Source organism: Solanum stenotomum, chromosome 6 (genome assembly GCF_019186545.1).
Source record: "Solanum stenotomum isolate F172 chromosome 6, ASM1918654v1, whole genome shotgun sequence".
NCBI classification, from domain to species: Eukaryota; Viridiplantae; Streptophyta; class Magnoliopsida; order Solanales; family Solanaceae; genus Solanum; species Solanum stenotomum.
In genome coordinates, this window is record NC_064287.1 from 3,147,617 (window position 1) to 3,162,536 (window position 14,920).

The 14,920-nt window shown below is 32.9% G+C and overlaps 2 protein-coding genes across 5 annotated transcripts in view; both read right to left on the reverse strand.

The window, feature by feature from the left end:
• LOC125868135 (cyclic nucleotide-gated ion channel 1-like) overlaps positions 1–14,920 on the reverse strand; it is a 70,509-nt gene that overhangs the window by 43,193 nt on the left and 12,396 nt on the right. Inside the window, exons 1-2 of one of the 4 annotated variants that reach the window (XM_049548742.1) lie at positions 12,091–12,151; positions 1,552–1,629 (exon numbers count right to left, since the gene is read on the reverse strand). The exons of 1 other annotated variant lie outside the window; for it this stretch is intronic. In XM_049548742.1, the coding sequence (XP_049404699.1) occupies positions 1,552–1,583 (32 nt within the window). In that variant the 5' untranslated portion in view covers positions 1,584–1,629; positions 12,091–12,151. Of the gene's footprint in view, positions 1–1,551; positions 1,630–2,246; positions 2,266–12,090; positions 12,152–14,920 lie in introns of those variants that run through there. 2 more of the 4 variants (XM_049548744.1, XM_049548741.1) reach the window with 2 other exon arrangements.
• LOC125868136 (cyclic nucleotide-gated ion channel 1-like) lies at positions 6,024–12,216 on the reverse strand. The gene is made up of 9 exons (XM_049548746.1): positions 12,091–12,216; positions 11,418–11,495; positions 10,459–10,918; positions 10,167–10,379; positions 9,523–9,818; positions 8,985–9,096; positions 8,477–8,713; positions 6,941–7,338; positions 6,024–6,477 (listed from the first exon to the last, which is right to left on the reverse strand). Exons 2-9 carry the CDS (start codon positions 11,447–11,449, stop codon positions 6,180–6,182), a joined length of 2,046 nt encoding a protein of 681 aa, XP_049404703.1. The 5' UTR covers positions 11,450–11,495; positions 12,091–12,216; the 3' UTR covers positions 6,024–6,179.

Consider the following 14,920-nt stretch of genomic DNA (forward strand, 5'->3'; position numbering starts at 1 on the left):
AACTCAAAATAGGGTTTATGCTGAAATATACTGATAATGTGGCATAAAAATGGAGCATGTATATCTGAATAACTGAAATATCTGACCTAGCATGTGTAATTCAAGAACTAATGAAATACATAGCTAGGGTTCTGAAATTTATGTAAGAAACTGAGCAATAACATGATAATCTGATTTAGAACGTTTAAATAACTAATTCATGATGATCTGTTGTAATTCTAGAAACCCTAGGTCTGTTCATAATCATGGAATCAAGAATCTGACTGAATTCTAGGGACCTAATGGGCGAAAGGAACCCACTAGTGAAATCCCACATACCTGGTGACGAATTCCACGGAGAAATCTTTTGATTTCGGGGCTGGAACTGAAGAAACCTCGTTGCGTTCTTGAACTAGGGTTCTTGACCTTTTTCTCCTCTCTTGATTCTAATTTTCTAAGATTTTGATTAATGAATTGACTTGGATAAGTTCTAGTTATGTTTCTAGGCTTAAACTGATAAAAACCTCATGATTTAGGGTTTAAACGACGTATCTAAGGGGTTAAACGAAATAGGAAAAGACTAAAAGACCCCTGAATTAACTGCTGTCGGAGTGACTGACGGAATGGACTGACGGTCCGTCAATCAATCGACGCTCCGTCGATTGGGTCCGTCGGTCGAGTCTGCCCGACAGGCCTTCACTAAAACGGGCATAACTTTTTACTCAAATGTCAAAATTTAGCAAACTCGGTGGCGTTGGAAAGATAATTAATTATCTATCTAACCATAGATCATGGGACACATAATTCATTTTATGCTAAGAGTTATGACCATCTGAAGTTGACCCATCAACAATTTTCAGCTAACTGGCTGCTAATCCTCATCTACGGTCAGAGCTACGGACCGTGGATCGATTGACGGTCCGTGCTGGTCGACCGTAGTTTGTGTCAGAGGCTGGTTAGGGAAGTCTCGATCCACGGACCGTGGTCTAATCTACGGACCGTGGGTCTGTCCGTGAGTCAGGACTTAGCCAAATTTTCTGACTGAGTTCTGGCGAAGTTTTCTGTCACGAACCTACAGGACGAACCGTGAGTCCATCTACGGTCCGTGGATGGTGTCCGTGAGTGCCACCTGTAACACCAAAAATCTGAATTCTCTATTTTTGGATACGGGGTGTTACACATATTGTCCTGGACGAGCATACTCTGCAGAGGACTGGGTCCCTGCCTTTGTGAGGGAACATTAAGACTTATCAGTAACAGAGTTGTTACGAAGGAAGGGATTAGGAGTTTAATTCCTAGATTATAAGAGTTTGTAATATGAAAGCTTTGACAGGTCTTGGTTTTCTCCCCCTTTGAACAAGGGGGTTTCCACGTAAAATTTCTTGTATTTGATTTACTTTGAGTTATTATTTTCCGCATTATTATTCTATCAAGGGACCTGGTCCATTGACTGATAGTGAACACATACATTCTATCAAATTCCTCAAGCGGGAAACTCGAATTATGTCATGAAGTTTACGTAAGCTTCTGCTAATGAAACTTTTATTGGTATAGGAGGCTGATTGTACTAACCTTACATATTTGTCCTGCTTTGGATTCATCATATTGAGCTTCTGTCCTATTGGATGCTCAGCAACTAGCTTACATTAACTACAAATATAAGGTGTTCAAATGAGAGAGCCTTAAATGCAAAAGCCAATAGTTCAAGTACGTCAACTTGTTCGGAACTGAGGCATAGTAATAATTGTTGTTGTTGTAATTACAGTTCGAGTACTAGAAAAATGAAAATTTACTGAACTCAATCTCTTCTACCAAAAAATTAAGAGAAATTTGTGCTTAATGCAACATGAACTTTCAAAATCAATATATATATATATAACAGTTTCAAGTGTTGGGATCGAAATAACCAGATGTTAGTCGGAGCTAATCTTGAAGATACAGAGCTATTATAAATTGACATGGTTTAGGCAATTGACCTACATATGAGCAATTCACTGGTAAAAAAAGTTCAGAATACAAAAAATATTGAAAAAAAATAATTCTTTATGTTATTAAGTGAGAAGGAAGATTCCTCAATTAATAGAAGTGCAATTTTTTTCCTCCGAGAAAAGGATTAGCCAAATATGAAAGAGACACCTTCAACTAGAACGAATCCAAATATGGTAAGAAAATCAGGATAAACATCGATCTAACATCAAGAACTACTGATACAAAAAGTAAAAAAGAAAAAATTCCAATAACTTAAAAGGAGAAAGTGAGAAACTTACATGCTCAAATGAACATAATTTGCAGCTAAATTACATGGGCATTGAATAATGAAGTGAAGTTTAGGACAAGTAGTATGTATATGTGTTCAATTTTTTCTGTTTAAGAAAGTTCCTGGAGATTGCTATGAAAAAGCAGCCCATTAATTTAATGGGAAGGAAGACACAAGTCACAAGTCAATGCAGAGTCTACAAAGATATTATTTCTTAATTTATGTAACTAGAGGTTTCGATTCTAGATATGGAGTCGCCTTTGTGTTATTTTACCCACTCCTAACTCTTTAATGTTACAAGTTAACCTACTTGTTTCACTATATGATAATTTAACAAAAAATAATTATATAGTTTTTTATGTAAAAAGTTAAAAACTATCTAACTCACACGGATTAAATCACGATCTACACTTCTACAAAATTTCTCCCAAACTTCATTAATCGATCACTCTCAACAAAATTGAGATTACTACTCTTCCAATGCTAAGAACAAAATTTAACAAGTTAAACTTTAACTTTTCCCATTATTAGATGTGCCATCAAAATTACTGTCTTTTCCCGTTATTAGATGTACTTTGACTTGCTGACTTTCTTTTTCAAAAGAGTCGTCTAAGGTATATTGTATTCTAATATAATATTCACTTTTTTGTTGGAAAAAAAAGAATTATGATAATGTTCATTTCTTTATGAAATTTATTTTTGTTTAAATATAGTATAGTATTTTGTCAGCTACTATCAATATTATATTTCTTTGAGCTTTAAATTATGGACTTCTGAATTCTTGAAATACGAAGAAATAGACATTAGTATTTGGATTGGAGATGATTGACAACACTTTTGGATCAAAATTTCTAAATTCATCATTATTGAATAAATTTTGAATATGAATTCATCATTATCAATTTATTTATTTTGTCATCATATTTTTATGATAAATTTGGTTGATTGATTTTATAAGAAAAAATCATAAGTGGAGTGATCTTATTCTCTCCTTCGTGACACTATATCTTCCTGCAATGATTCATGATTGTGTTGTGCCATGATTAGGAGTTTGGGGTTGGTTCGAACACACAACACTAGTGTGGAAACCATTTATTCCACGAACCCTTCCTTATTACTAAGCCATCAATTAATTTTGTTAGGAGTTCACATATACATATATATAAATATGTACATAGTCGGAGCAAATCTTGAAGGGCGACAAACAATACAATACAAAGATATAATAAATCAACATGGTTTGAACAATTCATTAGTAAAAAGAGATCAGAATACGAAATCCGAGAAAAGGATTATCTAATTATGAAAGAGATAGCACATATGACAAGTGTTTTGCCTTTCCTTCAAGTAAAACGAATCCAAATATGATAAGAAAATCAGAACAAATACTGAACATCAACAACTCATATAAAAGGAACTAAAACCAAACTATAGGAAAAGTATAAAAAAGAAGTTTGAACCTTGAGAAATTAACTTAAGCATAGAGAAACTTACGTGGTGAAATGAACATAATTTGGAGATAACTTACATGGGAATTGAATAATGAAGTGAAGTTTAGGAGAAGTAATATGTATGTGTGTGTTCAATTTTTTCTGTATAAGAAAGTTCCTAGATATTGCTATGAAAAGGCAGTCATCTTATTGAGTTAATAGGAAGGAGGACTTGGTCTTTTTTCAGAAAACTGCAAAGACTTAGGTGGGAGAAAAGTCACAAGTCAATAAACACATCTAGCAAAGATATTATTTCTACTTCATCCTTAATTAAAGGTCTCGAATTTGAATCCTAACTATGAAAACATTCTTATTGTTAGGGAGCGCTCCCCCCCGAATGGGGCCTTACGCAGCACGAATCCGAAATAGTCAAAGCTCCAATGTAGGTACCAGACACCGGATGAAAAAAATCAAAAAAAAAAGAAAGTATTATTTCTTCCTACTTTAATTGTTTCAAGTTTGGACCCGACTAGATATAGAAAGTCAAAATCGTCTTTATTAGAGATTTATTAAGAAGTGTTTTACCCTCTAGCCCCTGCTTCCGCACCAAAATTATCCCAATGTGAGATTTGTCAATTCTAATATGAAATTTAGTTGAGTTCTAATGTGAATATTAAACCGCCCATGAAAACCAAAAAAAAATATTGTTTTTTTCCCTTTTTAATAAGAGTTTGTTTGGAAGATTACCTTGTTATTAGATTTAGGTATGATTGAGTGTATTTATATATGGTTTGACATTTTGGTCTGGTAAGTAATTACTTTATTAGTAAAAAATTATTGAATTTAATTGAGAAGGTGTAGTTGTGTTTCAATTATTAAAATGACTTTTCAAATTCTTTCTTTATTCATTTTTAATAGTTCTTATATATACATGTATTTATCATACAATAACATTTATTTACACTCTCCTTCAATTTTTTATTTATTTTTATAAATATTTGATATAATTACTAAACTAGTAATTTCCAAACAAGCCCTAAGAAATTTCCCTACATGCATGGTTGGGTCCCACATACATGCCATGAAAACTACGTACCACTTTTTCCATTATTTGATGTACTTTTACTTGCTGACTTTTCAAAAGAGTCGTCTAAAGGTATGTTGTTAACAATTTTCTAATCTAATAATGTTATTTAATATACTATTACGTACTACTTTTCTTGAGGAAAAAAAAAGATCATTTGAATATTCATTTCAGATATGATGTGATCATTTCATGTACTTTATTATTTAAAAAATAAAGCACTCCCATCATTTTAAAAAGAATAATTTACTTTCTTTTTAAATCTTTCTTTTTCTATCAATTTATTTTAGCTTTTCATGTGACATATTATTTAAGGTCACAAATTCCTTTTCTTTTTGTTTTAAAAAAAAAAATTAAGCCCAAGTTGGAAATATTAAAAAAAGCTTTGACCAAATGAAGCAAGGACATTTATAATAGGGGCGGACGTACACATCCTTGGGTAAGGGGTGTCAAGCGACTAGGGGTGATAATTGGACGGGTCAAAATGAGTCAAGATCCAACTCAATTTAAATTTGTTTAGGTCAAAATGGGTTGGGTTAAAACGGGTTAGGTAACGGATTAGTAACCGGTGATAACCCAACCCGTCCAATTTTTACTAAGTTTTAGTAGCTTTATTTGTTATTTTTTAAGCTTTAATTAGTACCTAATAATTTTTTTTCTTTATTATAACTATATATAACATATAAATTTTTTTTAAAAAAAGTAAAAAATTTGACAAGATTTCTCAAAAATCAATTTGGGTTACATATCAATCCATTTTTAATGGGTTGAAATGAGTTGAGCTAACAAATGGGCGGGTCAATAACCAACCCAAACCTAAATGGGTTGGGTTGGCTGGTTGGGTTTAATTTTACCCCCGACACCCCTTTGTCAGAAAATTACATTGTATATAGAGGTTAAATTTTGATTTAATAAATGTATATACAAGTATTGGCACATCTTGATCCAAATTAAAGGTTTAGTCTAGTCGTTAAGGTGTTATAAAAATTTCTTTGGAGGAGTTTTGGAGATAAAAGGTTGGGGTTACTTGGTATGTTGAAGGAGACAGAAATATTAGATTCTTTCACTACTAGTAAATGATACTTCATTCATCCAACTTTATGTGATATTGTTTGACTTGACACTATATTTAAGAAAAAAGGAAGACTTCTGAAACATATATGGTCTAAAACAAAGCTTAGATATTTATATGGACGTAAATTATTTCATTAAAGATAAAAAGAAAATTTTAAAGATAAATTATTTCTAAATATATATAGTACAATGGCATTCCTTTTAGAAAGGACTAAATAGAAAAGTGTACCACATAGAACGAAACTTAGGGAGTAGAAAAGAGAGACTCCAAATAAAAAATGTACTACTGACTCAGGAAATACATTATACAACATATTCCAACATCTCTAGTTAATTAGCCACACAACCTCATGAATCATATTTTCTCACTAAAATCTGGTTCAGCTGGTTTATGAAGCAGTAGAGGTAATGTGGGAGATGATTTGGTACCAGTTGTATTGTTGCGTCGCAAGGCGCATAGCATATTAGCTGCAAACCTTGATGCATATATGGTAGCTCCAAGACTTGGTGCATTTGTGCTCTCTTTAGCTAATGTAGCCTGCAGTTTATCTTCTTCCTCTCTTAAGGATTTTTCAAGCTTATTCCTGCAGTGTCGACGCCATGCTACTTGTATAAAGCATGCAGCCCATGTCCTCCATTCTTGTGAGTAGAACCTGATATAGCCAAGTACATCATGAGTTTTAGTTTTAATGTCAACCATCTACTCATTCATTGTCTGATGGAATCGAGATTATGATGGGAGATTTTTACCTAGTTTATTTTGGGTGATACTAGAGGTTATGGCCAGTTGGAGTTACGGAAGTAGGAGAAATATATCGTAGGGTGTGAAATTTGTGTTATTAGCTTTTATGTGGGTTGTTTGGAAGGAACGAAGTAGGACTCCTACTGTACGAGAGCTTTAGAGGGAGTATAGAAGATTGAATGTTGTTCGTAGAAAAACATATATATTTAGGCTTTTTACTTTTTGGTACACTACTTGTATACGAGCATGTTTTGTTTGCTCAAACATCAATATATTACAGTTTATCAAAATACCTCCCAAAACTTGTACCATTTTGTTGTCTGAAGCAAATTGAAGCTTGTAATAAAATGGAACGAGGCCTTAAATAAACTTACTTGAACGTATGTTGAAGTTGCTTGCTATGCAGATGTCTAAACTGTGAGACGACAAACTTGAGGTCATCAGCAGTGAGGGCAAAAGCTTCTATATCAGTTACAGCCTTCACTGTTCTAGTCGAAACTGGAAGACTACTGGAGGAAGAAAGAGGGCTTATAGCCCATGTCAAAAGCTCATTTCCACAGAAGTCGCCAGCCTTGAGATGAGAAGAGTTGAAAAAACCAGTCCTTCCACCATTTGTGGTCATAGATGACACTGCACCTCTCATTAGAAAGTGCATTTCTTCAACTGGTTCGCCTTCTCGGATTATGTAGCTCTTCTCCGTGAAGCGTGCTGGTTTCAGTCTGTCACACAACATATCCAGTGATTGTTCGTCCATTAGAGAAAATGCGGGAACCTGCATTATATACCAAACCAATGCAAAATTTAGTGCTTGTGGTAGGAAATATAGAAGTAGAATACTTTGTTTTAGAGAATGCTCAAGTTTTATTAGGCTACTTAAGTTCATTTGAGATGATTACAATCATCAACTACGTCTATATTTATACTACTCAAAATATAAAATCAAAGGTCTTGTACAAATAACTAGATACATGTATAACAATTTACTGGATACATGTATTACAAACTCCTAAAAGACTTCTTGAAGAACTAAGAGACAATATTGAAAGACTAAACATCAAGATGTGAATGCATTAATTCCAACATGCTTGTTTGGAAGCATCATTATATAAATGACTTAAGTGTGTCATTCACGATAAAAAAGTTATTCCGATAGAGCTGCTCTGGTATAAGGAGCAATTATGGATCATCAACACACCGTCTAAGAAGAAGTAGGAAGGGGTACACCTTTCTTTCTTATGTCTTAAGCACAAGAGATTTGTTCCAGTTTTGTCGAATGAGATATTTCACCAAGGAAATAGCTAGCGCCTGACCAGGCTGTGGAAACAGCCTCTTGCAGAAATGCAAGGTAAGGTTGTGTACAATAGACCCTTGTGTTCCGGCTCTTCTGCTATCCCTGCATATCGGGAGTTGTGGTGCATTGGACATCCCTTTGTTGCAAAAGTTGATGTGGTTTCTTACTAGTTTGGGCTTGATGTATAGTTGATTGATTGATTGAAAATACTTCATGTGGTTCGACAAGGTTTCATTCAGATTTAATACTCCCTTTGTTTCATTTTATATGATACTCTTTTTTTTAGTATATTCCAGAAAAGAATGATGCATCTCTATATTTCGGAACTCTTTTACTACAAACTTTCCATTTTACCTTAATGACATGCTCATAGCCATAAAAATGTGATGACATGTCTAGGACTAAAAGTTCTATGGGTACTTTTCAAATATGCCAAAAGTTACTTGTTCTTTCTTAAACTCCATGTTTAGTCAAACGTCATCACATAAATGAAATGGAGGGAGCAACATTCTTTGATTGCTCAAGGTTCATGTTTCTTTACCAGATAAAACACCATTTCGACACAACACATGATGAAGTTGGACAGGGATAGTTATAAATGTGATCGATAAGTACTTACTCTATTGAGCGAAGACCAACAGAGATGTCGCTTTAAATTTCTCCTCAAGTCTCTAGGAAGATTTTGAATGAATGAATCTTCCTCAACTCCCTTGGTTTGTTGCCATTTGTACTGTTCATGTCTTCTGATTTGCTCTCTCAGATCGTCAGGAAGCAAGCGATTAGACATCCACTGTTCTACATCCCACCTCCTTGCTCTCATCTCTTCTACTCTAACCAGGTCAAATTGCAATAATTTCTGTTTCAACAAACACAACACCAAAATTACTCTAAAGAGTTCAAACTTTAAGTGTTTTTTGTGATAGCTTAAACTTAAAGAGGAAAAGATGGAACTCAATGTTTATCAAGGCCATGCAGTTCTAAAGTTTTCTCTCTCAACCTATATTGCTCAGACTCTCCAAATTAAATGCAGCAGTACCCGTATCGGGTCCTCCAAAAATGATCCAATATTTTTGCAGAGTCTAAGCAACATAGTTGAACATTGTTTGATAAAGGGTGATTGTGCTAACCTGCATATTGCCAATAATCAAGGAAAACAAGATAAGCCCCATAATTGAGATGCAGATGGCGAAGATAATATCTCCATCGAAGGTGCTAGTCTTAAGGTTTTGGCCAAGAGAACTGAAACATGTAAGAAGAAATTTTAGCTTTTAACACAATCCAAAGAGAGTTACAGAATTATGGAAGTTACTCAACATGTAGAATTTGGTCATACATTCTTGAGAAGTCATCAAAATTGTTTAGCTACTTGTAAAAACTACATTAATCTGATAGGTGATAGTAGAAGAGTTTATCTAGTCATGATATGAAAGGACCGCTAATGATGAGTAAAAACTATATATAATGACGTAACGCCTCAATATTTAACGACAGGCCAGACGCAACAGAGTAACCACTTGTGAGGAGGTTCCTCACGGTAAGGGGCACAGGAGATCGATAGTCATCTCAAGGCACATCACAAACTAAAGTTGGCTAGATTCCGTTACTTCAATGGAACTAATGGAATCCAAATATAATGTATCCTTACCATAAGAAAAGTAAACACACCTTAAGTTTCTCAGCCCCCACCAAAAGCAATACAAGAGTTTGGTCCGGAATTTTCTTTTTTCCACAACCTGAAACTGAAGAGCATCAAGTGCAATTCCAAAATCAAAGTCATTTTGATCTTTTATATCTTCTTGTTGCAGGAGAGGGCAAGAAGAATTCAGTAAAAAAGTATTTCCATTCATTTTTCCTCCACAATGTAAGTAGTCTGACAAACAGTTGGGGATCTTGTTACACGCACTACGCCAGCATGCATCTTGGCGTTCTATTGAGAACAGATACCAAAAGGCTCCAGTTACCTGAGATCACACATTTAATTTGCACCTATTTAAGCGGATTTTTGTTCAAGAATGAAATGTCCATATCCCTGACTAGTTAATTTTCAAAGAAACATTTGACTTAATTCTTTTTTTTGGGGAGTGTCACACCTCAACTATCAGTAGTTCCCTTTTCCTACCTAAACTATCATCATCTACTCAACTAGGTGTGTTTTAATACATTGATCGTGATAGTTCAGATAGGAAAAGGGAACAACTGATAGTTCAGGTGTGAAACTCACGAAAAAGTAATAGTTTCGGTGTGTGTTTTATCATTATCTCTATCTTTTATGTAATGTTGATTCATCTATTTGTTGAAAGGGAACTTACATTACTGCACCACATGAAGAGGAAAAGGTAAAAAACAGCTCCACCCCATGTACTTCCACTAAAGAAGCCTGTAGTCCTTTCTACTTCTTTGTACAATGGAACAATTCTAAAAAGTCTTGGAGCATATTGAGCAAAAACTACAATCTTCAACATTTCTGTCGTTGCCTGAGAAATGGAGCCATTCATGTTGAGAGCGATAATCAATATCACAATCTGCACAAAAACAAGGCTATATCATACTCTCTTACGTTAAGAGAATGCTAAAAAAACACAAGCTTTTGAGGACACGAACCTGTGGGAGTGGAAGGACTGCTACAACGTCAACGACGAAATAAGATAGCAAATATCGCTTGGCTATAGCAGAGGAATATTCAATCAACTCACCCCTTCCAAAATCTCGAGAAGAAGGAGCAATGAAGCCAGTACGAAATTTCAAGATAATGTGAAAGATATAGAAAAGATCAGTGATAGAATGCAGAACGCAAGCAGTGATCTTTAACGTGTTGTCCAAATCTAGGCATTTATTTTTGTTATCAATGACAGGAATGTAGAAGAATAATGGATCATGTGACACAGCAAATACACAAACCAATATACATACTTTGTTCCATTTCTGAAGAAACTGACCCTGAGGATCAAGAACTTTCTTGTTTGATGCAACCCATGGTTTTCTGACATGAAATGGCCTAATATTCGATGAACTTTTATGGTCAATGCTGAAGGATGATTGTTCCGACTTCCGGTCCTCAAACCTAAGTATATTTAAAACCATCAAAAGGATTAATGCAAATCTAAACTTACAAGAAAGATCAAGTTAAGGTCTAAGATTCTTTCTGTTCTTCAATTCCTGTTGAGGTTCTATATTGTTTTTTTCATTGATTAATTTACTATTTAGAGTTAATAATACATAAACATGTCATCTAACTTGACTTCAGCTTGCATCTGTGCCCTGCAACTTTGGATGTGGTAAGCATTTAAACTTGTATAAAGTTGAACAAGCAAACACACATGTCCTACGTGGCATAATACATGACGTAGGACTGCAAATTTTCATGTAAGACGCCACGTATGACATTATATGCAAATTTAAGTGTCTAGTTGTGCAGACCCAAAGTTGGAGGATATAAATGCCAGTTGAGCCTAAGTTAAAGGGCATTTTTATGTATTATGCCAACTCAAATTATATCATGAAATTTATGTAAGCTTCTGCTAATGGAGCTTTCCTTGGTATAGGAAGCTGGTTGTACTAACCTTACATATTTGCCCTGCTTGGGATTCATCATATTGAGCTTCTGTCCTATTGGATGCTCAGTAACTAGCTTACATTAACTACAAAAAAAAATATAAGGTGTTCAAATGAGGAGCCTTAAATGCAAAAGCCAATAGTTCAAGTACCCCAACTTGTTTGGAACTGAGGCATAGTAATAGTTGTTGTTGTTGTTGTAATTACAGTTCAAGTACTAGAAAAATGAAAAATTATTGAACTCAATCTCTTCTACCAAAATATCAAGAGAAATTTGTGCTTAATGCAACATGAACTTTCGAAATAAGAATATATATATAGCAGTTTCAAGTGTTGAGATCGAAAAAACCAGATGTTAGTCGGAGCTAATGTTGAAGGTACAGAGATATTATAAATTGACATGGTTTAGGCAATTGACCTACATATGAGCAATTCACTAGTATAAAAAGATCAGAATACAAAAAATATTGAAAAAAATAGTTCTCTATGTTACTAAGTGAGAAGGAAGATTCCTCAATTTTTTTCCTCTGAGAAAAGGATTAGCCAAATATGAAAGAGACACCTTCAACTAGAACAAATCCAAATATGGTAAGAAAATCAGGATAAACATCTAACATTAAGAACTACTGATATAAAAAGAAAAAATTATACCAACTTAAAAGGAGAAAGTGAGAAACTTACATGGTCAAATGAACATAATTTGCAGCTAAATTACATGGGCATTGAATAATGAAGTGAAGTTTAGGACAAGTAGTATGTATATGTGTGTTCAATTTTTTTCTGTTTAAGAAAGTTCCTGGAGATTGCTACGAAAAAGCAGCCCATTAATTTAATGGGAAGGAAGACACAAGTCACAAGTCAATGAAGAGTCTACTAAAGATATTATTTCTTAATTTATGTAATTAAAAGTTTCGATTCTAGATATGGAGTTGCCTTTGTGTTATTTTACGCACTCCTAACCCTTTAATGTTACAAGTTAACCTATTTGTTTCACTATATGATAATTTAACAAAAAATAATTATATAGTATTTTTATGTAAAACTATCTGACTCACACGAATTAAATCACGATCTACACTTCTATAAAATTTCTCCCAAACTTCATTACTCGATGACTCTCAACAAAATTCAGATTACTACTCTTCCAATGCTACGAACAAATTTTAATTCCTAAACTTAAACTTTTCCCATTATTAGATGTGCCATGAAAATTAATATATTTTCCCATTATTAGATGTACTTTGACTTGCTGACTTTCTTTTTCAAAAGAGTCGTCTAATGTATATTGTATTCTAATATAATATTCACTTTTTTGTTGGAAAAAAAAAGAATTATGATAATGATCATTTCTTTATGAAATTTATTTTTGTTTAAATATAGTACAGTATTTTGTCAGCTACTATCAATATTATATTTCTTTGAGCTTTAAATTAAGAACTTTTGAATTCTTGAAATACAAAGAAATAGACATTAGTATTTGGGCCAATTGGAGATGATTGACAACACTTTTGGATCAAAATTTCTAAATTCATCATTATTGAATAAATTTTGAATATGAATTCATCATTATCAATTTATTTAATTTGTCATATCATATTTTTATGATAAATTTGGTTGATTGATTTTATAAGAAAAAATCATAAGTGGAGTGATCTTATTCTCTCCTTCGTGACACTATATCTTCCTGCAATGATTCATGATTGTGTTGTGCCGTGATTAGGAGTTTGGGGTTGGTTCGAACACACAACACTAGTGTGGAAACCATTTATTCCACGAACCCTTTCTTACTACTAAGCCATCAATTAATTTTGTTAGGGGTTTACATATCATCATATCATCATTGCATATCTCATATATTATTATAAGTGGGAGCTCCTAACCTCAAAGTTGAATTACCATTTTGTCCTTCATTCAAGTATTTATTTTTTTATGTACAAAATTAAAAAAAAATTCTAATAACTAAATACAAAACTAGATATAAATGGGAGAAGTTTTAAGGTATTCAAATGTGCATTATATTATGTAATAAAGATATTGGAAGATAGAAAGTCATTCAAATGGATGATATAGCTTGACTAAGTTGTTAGCAGAAGCAGGGGCGGACCCACGTTGTATCCAGGGGTTCACCCGAACCCCCTCAGCAAAAAATTATACGGTATATATAAGGTAAATTTTTTGTATTTCTGTAGATATATATATTTTGAACCCCCTCAATAGCAAAGAGAAACTGATGGCGCAGTAACAAGTACCCCCAAAATTATGATGTACGTCACTTCGAATCCCAGTGAAAGCGTTTTATTTTTTTCTTATTCAGTTTCAGTTTTTTTTTTTAATTTTCAGTTCTATTTTTTTAGTTTTTTTTTTTTTTACTTTAAAAAATGTGCTAAAAGTTTGGTTTTAAACCCATAAGAATTCAAGGTTTTCATTTCCAAAGGTTTATTTCACGTTTATACTTTTATTTTTCGAACCCCTGAACGAAAATCCTAGGTCCGCCACTGAGCAGAAGTCCAAGCATTTCAAAACTGAAGAGTTATCTTGATGACACTTATTTCACATTATTATTGCCAACTTCAATGTAATTGCTAACAATTATATATATATGGGGATGTTCATAGATTATTTGATAAGCATAGCTTGTGAAACAGTGAATGCAAGGAGGGAGTCAAGTCACTCAAGAATTATTTTTCCATGCTCTCTTTGATCAGTAAGTTTAGTAAAAATAAAATATGTTGCTTCTATTTCCTTAAATAAACATTTCATATTTATTTTTTGAATTTTTGACAAGAAAACATTTCACATGTATTCACCATCTTGAAATGTATATGCATGTTTACTTATGAATCATGATTTGGAATACGAAGGTTAAATTATCTAATTATTTTATATCATTTCATGAATTCAAATAGAATGTTTTTAAATTCTTTAAAATAAAGTTTACATATTTATAAATTACAATCAAAAGTGAAAGGAAATTCACTTTAATTATTTTGTGTTCGTAGATAATCCTTTTATTTATTTTCTTTTTATGAATGAAAATGTGGAAGTAAGAAAGAAAACAATAAAAATAAAATGGAGGGAACATAAACGAAAGGGGAAGACAAGAATTAAGGTAAAGGATAAAGAATAGTAATGTTAAGGGAAAATAATAATAAAGTAAGAGAAAAAAAAGGATAAAAAAGTTAAAATTACTATATTACTATATTACTTCATCATACTTAATAAGTGGTGGTTCCTCACTACCATCAAACCAATCAAAAATTGCCATCTTGCTAATTAATATTTCTTTCTTTTATATAATATTTTCTATTTCTATTTTCTATTTCTTTCTATCAAAAATTGCCATCTTACTAATTAATATTTCTTTCTTTTATATAATATTTTCAAAAATTGCCATCTTACTAATTAATATTTCTTTCTTTTATATAATATTTTCTATTTCTATTTTCTATTTCTTTCTATCAAAAATTGCCATCTTACTAATTAATATTTCTTTCTTTTATATAATATTTTC